Source organism: Oncorhynchus keta, unplaced genomic scaffold (genome assembly GCF_023373465.1).
Source record: "Oncorhynchus keta strain PuntledgeMale-10-30-2019 unplaced genomic scaffold, Oket_V2 Un_contig_2351_pilon_pilon, whole genome shotgun sequence".
Classification (NCBI taxonomy): Eukaryota; Metazoa; Chordata; class Actinopteri; order Salmoniformes; family Salmonidae; genus Oncorhynchus; species Oncorhynchus keta.
The window spans coordinates 21,850-37,256 of NW_026283422.1; the positions used below are offsets into that span (position 1 = coordinate 21,850).

The 15,407-nt window shown below is 43.8% G+C and overlaps 1 protein-coding gene across 1 annotated transcript in view; it reads right to left on the reverse strand.

The window, feature by feature from the left end:
* Nucleotides 1-13,682, reverse strand: part of LOC127921771 (unconventional myosin-XV-like) — a gene marked incomplete at its 3' end in the record, with an annotated part of 35,416 nt that extends 21,734 nt beyond the window's left edge. The window contains exons 1-5 of the mRNA XM_052505381.1: nt 13,576-13,682; nt 11,935-12,076; nt 4,929-5,040; nt 4,615-4,689; nt 1,934-2,139 (exon numbers count right to left, since the gene is read on the reverse strand). Coding sequence (XP_052361341.1) covers nt 1,934-2,139; nt 4,615-4,689; nt 4,929-5,040; nt 11,935-12,036 — 495 coding nt within the window. The remainder of the gene's footprint in view (nt 1-1,933; nt 2,140-4,614; nt 4,690-4,928; nt 5,041-11,934; nt 12,077-13,575) is intronic.
* Nucleotides 13,683-15,407: the final 1,725 nt, after the last annotated feature.

A 15,407-nucleotide genomic window follows, 5' to 3' on the forward strand; every position in this document is an offset into this window, starting at 1 on the left:
TGTGTGTATCAGTGTGTACCTCCAGGGTGGGGGTCTATCTGGTGTACTACAGTGTGTGTATCAGTGTACCTCCAGGGTCTCCAGGGGGGTCTATCTGGTGTACTACAGTGTGTGTATCAGTGTGTACCTCCAGGGTGGGGTCTATCTGGTGTACTACAGTGTGTGTATCAGTGTGTACTCCAGGGTGGGGTCTATCTGGTGTACTACAGTGTGTGTATCAGTGTGTAGGGTCTGGGTCTATCTGGTGTACCAGTGTGTGTATCAGTGGTCTGGGTCTATCTGGTGTACTACAGTGTGTGTATCAGTGTGTACCTCCAGGGTGGGGTCTATCTGGTGTACTACAGTGTGTGTATCAGTGTACCTCCAGGGTCTGGGTCTATCTGGTGTACTACAGTGTGTGTATCAGTGTGTACCTCCAGGGTGGGGTCTATCTGGTGTACTACAGTGTGTGTATCAGTGTGTACTATCTGGTGTACCAGGGTCTGGGGTCCTATCTGGTGTACTACAGTGTGTGTATCAGTGTGTACCTCCAGGGTCTGGTGTACTACAGTGTGTCTATCTGGTGTACTACAGTGTGTGTATCAGTGTGTACCTCCAGGGTGGGGTCTATCTGGTGTACTACAGTGTGTGTATCAGTGTGTACCTCCAGGGTGGGGTCTATCTGGTGTACTACAGTGTGTGTATCAGTGTGTACCTCCAGGGTGGGGGTCTATCTGGTGTACTACAGTGTGTGTATCAGTGTGTACCTCCAGGGTGGGGTCTATCTGGTGTACTACAGTGTGTGTATCAGTGTGTACCTCCAGGGTCTGGGTCTATCTGGTGTACTACAGTGTGTGTATCAGTGTGTACCTCCAGGGTGGGGGGTATCTGGTGTACTACAGTGTGTGTATCAGTGTGTACCTCCAGGGTGGGGGTCTATCTGGTGTATTACAGTGTGTGTATCAGTGTGTACCTCCAGGGTCTGGGTCTATCTGGTGTACTACAGTGTGTGTATCAGTGTGTACCTCCAGGGTCTGGGTCTATCTGGTGTACTACAGTGTGTGTATCAGTGTGTACCTCCAGGGTCTGGGTCTATCTGGTGTACTACAGTGTGTGTATCAGTGTGTACCTCCAGGGTCTGGGTCTATCTGGTGTACTACAGTGTGTGTATCAGTGTGTACCTCCATGGGTGGGGTCTATCTGGTGTACTACAGTGTGTGTATCAGTGTACCTCCAGGGTCTGGGTCTATCTGGTGTACTACAGTGTGTGTATCAGTGTGTACCTCCAGGGTGGGGTCTATCTGGTGTACTACAGTGTGTGTATCAGTGTGTACCTCCAGGGTCTGGGTCTATCTGGTGTACTACAGTGTGTGTATCAGTGTGTACATCCAGGGTGGGGTCTATCTGGTGTACTACAGTGTGTGTATCAGTGTGTACCTCCAGGGTGGGGGTCTATCTGGTGTACTACAGTGTGTGTATCAGTGTGTACCTCCAGGGTCTGGGTCTATCTGGTGTACTACAGTGTGTGTATCAGTGTGTACATCCAGGGTGGGGTCTATCTGGTGTACTACAGTGTGTGTATCAGTGTGTACCTCCAGGGTCTGGGTCTATCTGGTGTACTACAGTGTGTGTATCAGTGTGTACCTCCAGGGTGGGGTCTATCTGGTGTACTACAGTGTGTGTATCAGTGTGTACATCCAGGGTGGGGGTCTATCTGGTGTACTACAGTGTGTGTATCAGTGTGTACCTCCAGGGTGGGGGTCTATCTGGTGTACTACAGTGTGTGTATCAGTGTGCACCTCCAGGGTGGGGGTCTATCTGGTGTACTACAGTGTGTGTATCAGTGTGTACCTCCAGGGTGGGGGTCTATCTGGTGTACTACAGTGTGTGTATCAGTGTGTACCTCCAGGGTGGGGTCTATCTGGTGTACTACAGTGTGTGTATCAGTTTGCACCTCCAGGGTTGGGTCTATCTCGTGAGCGGCCGCGCTGGACGCCACGGCCACAGCCATAGCTGATGTCACGGCAACCCGTCCTGCTCCTCCTTTAAGCTCCGCCCTGCGGTCAACCGGGATGGACAGGAAGTCAGGGGCGGCGACGGGACGGACACAATCTGTCGGGAACGCCCCTGCACGACCAAACACCCCTCCAAACTTCCAACCTGGTAGAACAACAGACAGGGGAAACACACACAGGAGAGACGGATGGAGAGATGAGGTGGAACAACAGACAGGAAACACACACAGGAGAGACGGATGGAGAGATGAGGTGGAGGAAGAGGAGAGAGATGAGGTGGAGGAAGAGGAGAGAGATGAGGTGGAGGAAGAGGAGAGAGATGAAGAGGAGAGAGAGAGAGAGAGATGAGGTGGAGCAAGAGGAGAGAGATGAGGTGGAGAGAGATGAGGTGAAAGAGAGGAGAGAGATGAAGAGGAGAGAGATGAAGAGGAGAGAGATGAGGTGGAGCAAGAGGAGAGAGATGAGGTGGAGAGAGAGGAGAGAGATGAAGAGGAGAGAGAGGAGAGAGAGATGAGGTGGAACAACAGACAGGAAACACACACAGGAGAGACGGATGGAGAGATGAGGTGGAGGAAGAGGAGAGAGATGAGGTGGAGAGAGATGAGGTGGAGAGAGAGGAGAGCGATGAAGAGGAGAGAGAGGAGAGAGAGATGAGGTGGAGCAAGAGGAGAGAGATGAGGTGGAGAGAGATGAGGTGGAGAGAGAGGAGAGAGATGAAGAGGAGAGAGATGAGGTGGAGGAAGAGGAGAGAGATGAAGAGGAGAGAGAGGAGAGAGATGAAGAGGAGAGAGATGAGGTGGAGGAAGAGGAGAGAGATGAGGTGGAGGAAGAGGAGAGAGATGAAGAGGAGAGAGATGAGGTGGAGGAAGAGGGAGAGAGATGAGGTGGAGGAAGAGGAGAGAGATGAGGTGGAGGAAGAGGAGAGAGATGAGGTGGAGGAAGAGGAGAGAGATGAGGTGGAGGAAGAGGAGAGAGAGATGAGGTGGAGGAAGAGGAGAGAGATGAAGAGGAGAGAGATGAGGTGGAGGAAGAGGAGAGAGATGAAGAGGAGAGAGATGAGGTGGAGGAAGAGGAGAGAGATGAAGAGGAGAGAGATGAGGTGGAGGAAGAGGAGAGAGATGAGGTGGAGGAAGAGGAGAGAGATGAAGAGGAGAGAGATGAGGTGGAGGAAGAGGAGAGAGATGAAGAGGAGAGAGATGAGGTGGAGGAAGAGGAGAGAGATGAGGTGGAGGAAGAGGAGAGAGATGAAGAGGAGAGAGATGAGGTGGAGGAAGAGGAGAGAGATGAGGTGGAGGAAGAGGAGAGAGAGATGAGGTGGAGGAAGAGGAGAGAGATGAGGTGGAGGAAGAGGAGAGAGATGAGGTGAAGGAAGAGGAGAGAGATGAAGAGGAGAGAGATGAAGAGAGAGAGATGAGGTGGAGGAAGAGGAGAGAGATGAGGTGGAGGAAGAGGAGAGAGATGAAGAGGAGAGAGATGAGGTGGAGGAAGAGGAGAGAGATGAAGAGGAGAGAGATGAGGTGGAGGAAGAGGGGAGAGAGATGAGGTGGAGGAAGAGGAGAGAGATGAAGAGGAGAGAGATGAGGTGGAGGAAGAGGGAGAGATGAGATGAAGAAAGAGGAGAGAGATGAGGTGGAGGAAGAGGAGAGAGATGAGGTGGAGGAAGAGGAGAGAGATGAGGTGAAGGAAGAGGAGAGAGAGATGAGGTGGAGGAAGAGGAGAGAGATGAGGTGAAGGAAGAGGAGAGAGATGAGGTGAATGAAGAGGAGAGAGAGATGAGGTGGAGGAAGAGGAGAGAGATGAAGAGGAGAGAGATGAGGTGGAGGAAGAGGAGAGAGATGAGGTGAAGGAAGAGGAGAGAGATGAGGTGAATGAAGAGGAGAGAGAGATGAGGTGGAGGAAGAGGAGAGAGATGAGGTGGAGGAAGAGGAGAGAGATGAGGTGAAGGAAGAGGAGAGAGATGAGGTGAATGAAGAGGAGAGAGAGATGAGGTGGAGGAAGAGGAGAGAGATGAGGTGAAGGAAGAGGAGAGAGAGATGAGGTGGAGGAAGAGGAGAGAGATGAGGTGAAGGAAGAGGAGAGAGAGATGAGGTGAATGAAGAGGAGAGAGAGATGAGGTGGAGGAAGAGGAGAGAGATGAAGAGGAGAGAGATGAGGTGGAGGAAGAGGGGAGAGAGATGAGGTGGAGGAAGAGGAGAGAGATGAGGTGGAGGAAGAGGAGAGAGAGATGAGGTGGAGGAAGAGGAGAGAGAGATGAGGTGGAGGAAGAGGAGAGAGAGATGAGGTGGAGGAAGAGGAGAGAGAGATGAGGTGGAGGAAGAGGAGAGAGATGAGGTGGAGGAAGAGGAGAGAGATGAGGTGGAGGAAGAGGAGAGAGATGAGGTGGAGGAAGAGGAGAGAGATGAAGAGGAGAGAGATGAAGAGGAGAGAGATGAGGTGGAGGAAGAGGAGAGAGAGATGAGGTGGAGGAAGAGGAGAGAGAGATGAGGTGGAGGAAGAGGAGAGAGAGATGAGGTGGAGGAAGAGAAGAGCGAGATGAGGTGGAGGAAGAGGAGAGAGAGATGAGGTGGAGGAAGAGGAGAGAGATGAGGTGGAGGAAGAGGAGAGAGAGATGTCGTCTCACCAAAGTCTGGCGTGTCTCTCTTCATCTCCTCCAGAAACATCACCTTCTTCCTCACAACAGAGCCGTAGCTGTATCCTGTAACACACACACACACACACACACACACACACACACACACACACACACACACACACACACACACACACACACACACACACACACACACACACACACACACACACACACACACACACACACACACACACACACACACACACACACACACACACACACACACACACACACAGTTGGAGGCCGTATGTGTGTAGGGCTGTGATGTCATCAGTGTGTATGGGGGAGGGGGCGGGGCTCACCCTTTTCCAGTCCTTCTGTGACTTGCAGCCTGATGATGTCACCTTTATGGAAAGCGAGCAGAGGACGCTCGTCTGTCACGAAGTTACGCTCTGCTACCACATACTCAGAGTCCTGGAAGAGGAGGAGGGGAGAGGGGGAGGGTGGAATAGGAGGAGGGAGAGGGGGAGGAGGGGGAGGGAGAGGGGAGGGAGAGGGGAGAGGAGGGGGAGAGGGGAGGGCGGAATAGGAGGAGGGAGAGGGGGAGGAGGGGGAGGGAGAGGGGGAGGGAGAGGGGAGAGGAGGGGAGAGGGGGAGAGGAGAGGGGGAGGAGGGGAGGAGGAGGGAGAGGGGTAGGGCGGAATAGGAGGAGGGAGAGGGGAGGAGGGAGAGGGGGAGGGAGAGGGGGGAGGAGGAGAGAGGAGGAGGGGAGGGGGGGGAGGAATAGGAGGAGGGAGAGGGGGAGGAGGGGGAGAGGGGGAGGGAGGAATAGGAGGAGGGAGAGGGGGAGGAGGGGGAGGGAGAGGGGAGAGGGGGAGAGAGAGGGGGAGGGCGGAATAGGAGGAGGGAGAGGGGGAGGAGGGGGAGGGAGAGGGGAGAGGGGGAGAGAGGGGGAGGGGGAATAGGAGGAGGGAGAGGGGAGGAGGAGGGGGAGGGGAGGGGAGAGGGGGGAGAGAGGGAGAGGAGGAGGGGGAGGAGGGGGAGGGCGGAATAGGAGGAGGGAGAGGGGGAGGAGGGGGAGGGAGAGGGGAGAGGAGGAGGGAGAGGGGAGAGGAGGAGGGAGAGGGGGAGGGCGGAATAGGAGGAGGGGGAGGGAGAGGGGGAGGAGGGGGGGTGGGAATTTATATTTCCGATAACAAAACAACAAATCCACTTATCAGAGATATTAAATGGTAGAGCCACATCCCTTATCAGAGATATTAAATGGTAGAGCCACATCCCTTATCAGAGATATTAAATGGTAGAGCCACATCCCTTATCAGAGATATTAAATGGTAGAGCCACATCCCTTATCAGAGATATTAAATGGTAGAGCCACATCCCTTATCAGAGATATTAAATGGTAGAGCCACATCCCTTATCAGAGATATTAAATGGTAGAGCCACATCCCTTATCAGAGATATTAAATGGTAGAGCCACATCCCTTATCAGAGATATTAAATGGTAGAGCCACATCCCTTATCAGAGATATTAAATGGTAGAGCCACATCCCTTATCAGAGATATTAAATGGTAGAGCCACATCCCTTATCAGAGATATTAAATGGTAGAGCCACATCCCTTATCAGAGATATTAAATGGTAGAGCCACATCCCTTATCAGAGATATTAAATGGTAGAGCCACATCCCTTATCAGAGATATTAAATGGTAGAGCCACATCCCTTATCAGAGATATTAAATGGTAGAGCCACATCTCCTATCAGAGATATTAAATGGTAGAGCCACATCCCTTATCAGAGATATTAAATGGTAGAGCCACATCCATTATCAGAGATATTAAATGGTAGAGCCACATCCCTTATCAGAGATATTAAATGGTAGAGCCACATCCCTTATCAGAGATATTAAATGGTAGAGCCACATCCCTTATCAGAGATATTAAATGGTAGAGCCACATCCCTTATCAGAGATATTAAATGGTAGAGCCACATCCCTTATCAGAGATATTAAATGGTAGAGCCACATCCCTTATCAGAGATATTAAATGGTAGAGCCACATCCCTTATCAGAGATATTAAATGGTAGAGCCACATCCCTTATCAGAGATATTAAATGGTAGAGCCACATCCCTTATCAGAGATATTAAATGGTAGAGCCACATCCCTTATCAGAGATATTAAATGGTAGAGCCACATCCCTTATCAGAGATATTAAATGGTAGAGCCACATCCCTTATCAGAGATATTAAATGGTAGAGCCACATCCCTTATCAGAGTTATTAAATGGTAGAGCCACATCCCTTATCAGAGATATTAAATGGTAGAGCCACATCGCTTATTAGAGATATTAAATGGTAGAGCCACATCCCTTATCAGAGATATTAAATTGTAGAACCACATCCCTTATCAGAGATATTAAATGGTAGAGCCACATCCCTTATCAGAGATATTAAATGGTAGAGCCACATCCCTTATCAGAGATATTAAATTGTAGAGCCACATCCCTTATCAGAGATATTAAATGGTAGAGCCACATCCCTTATCAGAGATATTAAATGGTAGATCCACATCCCTTATCAGAGATATTAAATTGTAGAGCCACATCCCTTATCAGAGATATTAAATGGTAGAGCCTCATCCCTTATCAGAGATATTAAATGGTAGAGCCACATCCCTTATCAGAGATATTAAATGGTAGAGCCACATCCCTTATCAGAGATATTAAATTGTAGAGCCACATCCCTTATCAGAGATATTAAATGGTAGAGCCAGTATTTAGTATTGTGGTTCTAGTAGTGTGTTAGTATTTAGTATTGTGGTTCTAGTAAATCAAATCAAATCAAATTTATTTATATAGCCCTTCGTACATCAGCTGATATCTCAAAGTGCTGTACAGAAACCCAGCCTAAAACCCCAAACAGCAAACAATGCAGGTGTAAAAGCACGGTGGCTAGGAAAACTCCCTAGAAAGGCCAAAACCTAGGAAGAAACCTAGAGAGGAACCGGGCTATGTGGGGTGGCCAGTCCTCTTCTGGCTGTGCCGGGTAGAGATTATAACAGAACATGACCAAGATGTTCAAATGTTCATAAATGACCAGCATGGTCGAATAATAATAAGGCAGAACAGTTGAAACTGGAGCAGCAGCACAGTCAGGTGGACTGGGGACAGCAAGGAGCCTTCATGTCAGGTAGTCCTGGGGCACGGTCCTAGGGCTCAGGTCAGTTGAAACTGGAGCAGGAGCATAGTAGTGTGTTAGTATTTAGTATTGTGGTTCTAGTAGTGTGTTAGTATTTAGTATTGTGTTTCTAGTAGTGTGTTAGTATTTAGTATTGTGGTTCTAGTAGTGTGTTAGTATTTAGTATTGTGGTTCTAGTAGTGTGTTAGTATTTAGTATTGTGGTTCTAGTAGTATGTTAGTATTTAGTATTGTGTTTCTAGTAGTATGTTAGTATTTAGTATTGTGGTTCTAGTAGTGTGTTAGTATTTAGTATTGTGGTTCCAGTAGTGTGTTAGTATTTAGTATTGTGGTTCTAGTAGTGTGTTAGTATTTAGTATTGTGTTTCTAGTAGTGTGTTAGTATTTAGTATTGTGTTTCTAGTAGTGTGTTAGTATTTAGTATTGTGTTTCTAGTAGTGTGTTAGTATTTAGTATTGTGGTTCTAGTAGTGTGTTAGTATTTAGTATTGTGTTTCTAGTAGTGTGTTAGTATTTAGTATTGTGTTTCTAGTAGTGTGTTATTATTTAGTATTGTGTTTCTAGTAGTGTGTTATTATTTAGTATTGTTTCTAGTAGTGTGTTAGTATTTAGTATTGTGTTTCTAGTAGTGTGTTAGTATTTAGTATTGTGTTTCTAGTAGTGTGTTAGTATTTAGTATTGTGTTTCTAGTAGTGTGTTAGTATTTAGTATTGTGTTTCTAGTAGTGTGTTAGTATTTAGTATTGTGTTTCTAGTAGTGTGTTAGTATTTAGTATTGTGTTTCTAGTAGTGTGTTAGTATTTAGTATTGTGGTTCTAGTAGTGTGTTAGTATTTAGTATGGTGGTTCTAGTAGTGTGTTAGTATTTAGTATTGTGGTTCTAGTAGTGTGTTAGTATTTAGTATTGTGTTTCTAGTAGTGTGTTAGTATTTAGTATTGTGTTTCTAGTAGTTTGTTAGTATTTAGTATTGTGGTTCTAGTAGTTTGTTAGTATTTAGTATTGTGGTTCTAGTAGTGTGTTAGTATTTAATATTGTGTTTCTAGTAGTGTGTTAGTATTTAGTATTGTGGTTCTAGTAGTGTGTTAGTATTTAGTATTGTGGTTCTAGTAGTGTGTTAGTATTTAGTATTGTGGTTCTAGTAGTGTGTTAGTATTTAGTATTGTGTTTCTAGTAGTGTGTTAGTATTTAGTATTGTGGTTCTAGTAGTGTGTTAGTATTTAGTATTGTGTTTCTAGTAGTGTGTTAGTATTTAGTATTGTGGTTCTAGTAGTGTGTTAGTATTTAGTATTGTGGTTCTAGTAGTGTGTTAGTATTTAGTATTGTGTTTCTAGTAGTGTGTTAGTATTTAGTATTGTGTTTCTAGTAGTGTGTTAGTATTTAGTATTGTGTTTCTAGTAGTGTGTTAGTATTTAGTATTGTGGTTCTAGTAGTGTGTTAGTATTTAGTATTGTGGTTCTAGTAGTGTGTTAGTATTTAGTATTGTGTTTCTAGTAGTGTGTTATTATTTAGTATTGTGTTTCTAGTAGTGTGTTATTATTTAGTATTGTTTCTAGTAGTGTGTTAGTATTTAGTATTGTGTTTCTAGTAGTGTGTTAGTATTTAGTATTGTGTTTCTAGTAGTGTGTTAGTATTTAGTATTGTGTTTCTAGTAGTGTGTTAGTATTTAGTATTGTGTTTCTAGTAGTGTGTTAGTATTTAGTATTGTGTTTCTAGTAGTGTGTTAGTATTTAGTATTGTGTTTCTAGTAGTGTGTTAGTATTTAGTATTGTGGTTCTAGTAGTGTGTTAGTATTTAGTATGGTGGTTCTAGTAGTGTGTTAGTATTTAGTATTGTGGTTCTAGTAGTGTGTTAGTATTTAGTATTGTGTTTCTAGTAGTGTGTTAGTATTTAGTATTGTGTTTCTAGTAGTTTGTTAGTATTTAGTATTGTGGTTCTAGTAGTTTGTTAGTATTTAGTATTGTGGTTCTAGTAGTGTGTTAGTATTTAATATTGTGTTTCTAGTAGTGTGTTAGTATTTAGTATTGTGGTTCTAGTAGTGTGTTAGTATTTAGTATGGTGGTTCTAGTAGTGTGTTAGTATTTAGTATTGTGGTTCTAGTAGTGTGTTAGTATTTAGTATTGTGTTTCTAGTAGTGTGTTAGTATTTAGTATTGTGGTTCTAGTAGTGTGTTAGTATTTAGTATTGTGTTTCTAGTAGTGTGTTAGTATTTAGTATTGTGTTTCTAGTAGTGTGTTAGTATTTAGTATTGTGTTTCTAGTAGTGTGTTAGTATTTAGTATTGTGTTTCTAGTAGTGTTGTATTTAGTATTGTGGTTCTAGTATTTAGTATTGTATTGTGTTTCTAGTAGTGTGTTAGTATTTAGTATTGTGTTTCTAGTAGTGTGTTAGTATTTAGTATTGTGTTTCTAGTAGTGTGTTAGTATTTAGTATTGTGTTTCTAGTAGTGTGTTAGTATTTAGTATTGTGTTTCTAGTAGTGTGTTAGTATTTAGTATTGTGTTTCTAGTAGTGTGTTAGTATTTAGTATTGTGTTTCTAGTAGTGTGTTAGTATTTAGTATTGTGTTTCTAGTAGTGTGTTAGTATTTAGTATTGTGTTTCTAGTAGTGTGTTAGTATTTAGTATTGTGTTTCTAGTAGTGTGTTAGTATTTAGTATTGTGGTTCTAGTAGTGTGTTAGTATTTAGTATGGTGGTTCTAGTAGTGTGTTAGTATTTAGTATTGTGGTTCTAGTAGTGTGTTAGTATTTAGTATTGTGTTTCTAGTAGTGTGTTAGTATTTAGTATTGTGGTTCTAGTAGTTTGTTAGTATTTAGTATTGTGGTTCTAGTAGTGTGTTAGTATTTAGTATTGTGTTTCTAGTAGTGTGTTAGTATTTAGTATTGTGGTTCTAGTAGTGTGTTAGTATTTAGTATTGTGGTTCTAGTAGTGTGTTAGTATTTAGTATTGTGGTTCTAGTAGTGTGTTAGTATTTAGTATTGTGGTTCTAGTAGTGTGTTAGTATTTAGTAGTTCTAGTAGTGTGGTTCTAGTAGTGTGTTAGTATTTAGTATTGTGGTTCTAGTAGTGTGTTAGTATTTAGTATTGTGGTTCTAGTAGTGTGTTAGTATTTAGTATTGTGTTTCTAGTAGTGTGTTAGTATTTAGTATTGTGTTTCTAGTAGTGTGTTAGTATTTAGTATTGTGGTTCTAGTAGTGTGTTAGTATTTAGTATTGTGTTTCTAGTAGTGTGTTAGTATTTAGTATTGTGGTTCTAGTAGTGTGTTAGTATTTAGTATTGTGTTTCTAGTAGTGTGTTAGTATTTAGTATTGTGGTTCTAGTAGTGTGTTAGTATTTAGTATTGTGGTTCTAGTAGTGTGTTAGTATTTAGTATTGTGGTTCTAGTAGTGTGTTAGTATTTAGTATTGTGTTTCTAGTAGTGTGTTAGTATTTAGTATTGTGGTTCTAGTAGTGTGTTAGTATTTAGTATTGTGTTTCTAGTAGTGTGTTAGTATTTAGTATTGTGTTTCTAGTAGTGTGTTAGTATTTAGTATTGTGTTTCTAGTAGTGTGTTAGTATTGTGTTTCTAGTAGTGTGTTAGTATTTAGTATTGTGGTTCTAGTAGTGTGTTAGTATTTAGTATTGTGGTTCTAGTAGTGTGTTAGTATTTAGTATTGTGGTTCTAGTAGTGTGTTAGTATTTAGTATTGTGTTTCTAGTAGTGTGTTAGTATTTAGTATTGTGGTTCTAGTAGTGTGTTAGTATTTAGTATTGTGTTTCTAGTAGTGTGTTAGTATTTAGTATTGTGTTTCTAGTAGTGTGTTAGTATTTAGTATTGTGTTTCTAGTATTGTATTGTGTTTCTAGTAGTGTGTTAGTATTTAGTATTGTGTTTCTAGTAGTGTTTAGTATTGTGGTTCTAGTAGTGTGTTAGTATTTAGTATTGTGTTTCTAGTAGTGTGTTAGTATTTAGTATTGTGTTTCTAGTAGTGTGTTAGTATTTAGTATTGTGTTTCTAGTAGTGTGTTAGTATTTAGTATTGTGTTTCTAGTAGTGTGTTAGTATTTAGTATTGTGTTTCTAGTAGTGTGTTAGTATTTAGTATTGTGGTTCTAGTAGTGTGTTAGTATTTAGTATTGTGTTTCTAGTAGTGTGTTAGTATTTAGTATTGTGTTTCTAGTAGTGTGTTAGTATTGTGTTTCTCACCTTCTTGATCTCAGTGATGAAGCAGTCCACGATGTGTTTGACCTGTGGAGCCTTGGCTGAGAACAGAATCAGCTTCTCATTGGTCAGATTAAACTCCAGCATGTTCCCTGAAGGTACGGTCAGAAAAAGGATGTCCGCGTAGCTACGGAGACAGAGAGACACCGTAACTATGGAGACACATAAACACAGAATAACTAAGGACAAAGAGAAATAACGTAGTGTAAGGTAGTAGTAGGGTTAGAGGTACGTAGTGTAAGGTAGTAGTAGGGTTAGAGGTACGTAGTGTAAGGTAGTAGTAGGGTTAGAGGTACGTAGTGTAAAGTAGTAGTAGGGTTAGTGTTAGGGTTAGAGGTACGTAGTGTAAGGTAGTAGTAGGGTTAGAGGTACGTAGTGTAAGGTAGTAGTAGGGTTAGAGGTACCTACGTGTAAGGCAGTAGTAGTAGTAGAGGAACCTACGTGTAAGGTAGTAGTAGGGTTAGAGGTACGTAGTGTAAGGTAGTAGTAGGGTTAGTGTTAGGGTTATAGGCAGGTAGTGTAAAGGTAGTAGTAGGGTTAGTGTTAGGGTTAGAGGCAACGTAGTGTAAGTAGCAGTAGGGTTAGTGTTAGGGTTAGAGGTACGTAGTGTAAGGTAGTAGTAGGATTAGAGGTAGGTAGTGTAAGGTAGTAGTAGGGTTAGAGGTACATAGTGTAAAGTAGTAGTAGGGTTAGTGTTAGGGTTAGAGGTAGGTAGTGTAAGGTAGTATTAGGGTTAGTGTTAGGGTTAGAGGTAGGTAGTGTAAGGTAGTAGTAGGGTTAGAGGTACGTAGTGTACGGTAGTAGTAGGGTTAGTGTTAGGGTTAGAGGTACGTAGTGTAAGGTAGTAGTAGGGTTAGAGGTACGTAGTGTAAGGTAGTAGTAGGGTTAGAGGTACGTAGTGTAAGGTTACTAGTAGTAGGGTTAGAGGTACGTAGTGTAATGTATTAGTAGGGTTAGAGGTACGTAGTGTAATGTATTAGTAGGGTTAGAGGTACGTAGTGTAAGGTATTAGTAGGGTTAGAGGTACCTACGTGTAAGGCAGTAGTAGTAGTAGAGGAACCCACGTGTAAGGTAGTAGTAGGGTTAGAGGTACGTAGTGTAAGGTAGTAGTAGGGTTAGTGTTAGGGTTATAGGTAGGTAGTGTAAGGTATTAGTAGGGTTAGAGAAGTACGTAGTGTAAGGTAGTAGTAGGGTTAGAGGTAGGTAGTGTAAGGTAGTAGTAGGGTTAGAGGTACGTAGTGTAAGGTAGCAGTAGGGTTAGAGGTACCTACGTGTAAGGCAGTAGTAGTAGTAGAGGAACCCACGAGTAAGGTAAGTAGTAGGGTTAGAGGTACGTAGTGTAAGGTAGTAGTAGGGTTAGTGTTAGGGTTATAGGTAGGCAGTGTAAGGTAGTATTAGGGTTAGAGGTACGCAGTGTAGGTAGTAGTAGGGTTAGAGGTACGTAGTGTACGGTAGTAGTAGGGTTAGTGTTAGGGTTAGAGGTACGTAGTGTAAGGTAGTAGTAGGGTTAGAGGTACGTAGTGTAAGGTAGTAGTAGGGTTAGAGGTACGTAGTGTAAGGTAGTAGTAGGGTTAGTGTTAGGGTTAGAGGTACGTAGTGTAAGGTAGTAGTAGTAGAGGAACCTACGTGTAATGTCGTAGGACTCTGAAGTAGTCCGACTCGTCAGTGCTGCTCTTCACTGTCTTCAGGAGCCTGATCCCGGTGTGAGACACGGACAACACCTGTACACCTGTACCTGCTACCCTACACACACACACACACACACACACACACACACACACACACACACACACACACACACACACACACACACACACACACACACACACACACACACACACACACACACACACACACACACACACACACACACACACACACACACACACACCACAGTAATGTGGTGCAACAGGAAGTAATGTGGTGCAACAGGAAGTCATGTGGTGCAACAGGAAGTAATGTGGTGCAACAGGAAGTCATGTGGTGCAACAGGAAGTCATGTGGTGCAACCAGACGTAATGTGGTGCAACAGGAAGTCATGTGGTGCAACAGGAAGTCATGTGGTGCAACAGGAAGTAATGTGGTGCAACAGGAAGTAATGTGATGCAACAGGAAGTCATGTGGTGCAACAGGAAGTCATGTGATGCAACCAGACGTCATGTGGTGCAACAGGAAGTAATGTGGTGCAACAGGAAGTCATGTGGTACAAGAGGAAGTAATGTGGTGCAACAGGAAGTAATGTGGTGCAACAGGAAGTCATGTGGTGCAACAGGAAGTCATGTGATGCAACAGGAAGTCATGTGGTGCAACAGGAAGTCATGTGGTGCAACAGGAAGTCATGTGGTGCAACAGGAAGTCATGTGGTGCAACAGGAAGTCATGTGGTGCAACAGGAAGTAATGTGATGCAACAGGAAGTCATGTGATGCAACAGGAAGTCATGTGGTGCAACAGGAAGTCATGTGGTGCAACAGGAAGTCATGTGATGCAACCAGACGTCATGTGGTGCAACAGGAAGTCATGTGGTGCAACAGGAAGTCATGTGGTGCAACCAGACGTCATGTGGTGCAACAGGAAGTAATGTGGTGCAACAGGAAGTAATGTGATGCAACAGGAAGTCATGTGATGCAACAGGAAGCCATGTGGTGCAACAGGAAGTCATGTGGTGCAACAGGAAGTCATGTGGTGCAACAGGAAGCCATGTGGTGCAACAGGAAGTCATGTGGTGCAACAGGAAGTCATGTGACTCACAGAGGCAGGAAATAGGCATGAGAAATAAATATCCCAGGATTCCTTGGCTACTGTGACAACCTCCTTCTTCACCGCCTCGTCCACTGTGTCCACGTTCCGCTCTACACCATGTTTCTCTGTTAGACACGAGTCAGTTATTACATGTTAGTAATTCAGCAGACACTCTTATCCAGAGCATCTGACAGTACTGAGTGCATTTTCATACTGGTCCCACGTGGGAATCGAACCCACAACCCTGGTGTTGCAAGTGCCGTGCTTTGCCAACTGAGCCACACAGGATTTCAACGGTAAGAAAAATTATTGTTCAGTGAACAAACAAATGTATCTCTTTCAAACCAGAGCATTGTGGGTAATGTAGTTGACTCACCAAACAGAGACTTCATCTTCATTCTCTCCGATTGAGATTCTAACACATTCCTGAGACAGAGTGTCACTCACTATCTGGAGAGGAGAAGAGGAGAGAGGAGGAGAGGAGAGAGGAGGAGGAGAGAGGAGGAGAGGAGGAGGAGAGGAGAGGAGGAGTGGGAGAGGAGGAGGAGAGAGAGGAGAGAGGAGAAGGAGAGAGAGGAGAGGAGAGGAGAGGAGAGGAGAGAGAGAGGAGGAGAGAGGAGAGAGGAGAGAGGAGAGGAGGAGAGGAGGAGGAGGAGAAGAGAGAGGAGGAGAGAGGAGAGAGGAGGAGAGGAGAGAAGAGGAGAGAGGAGGAGAGGAG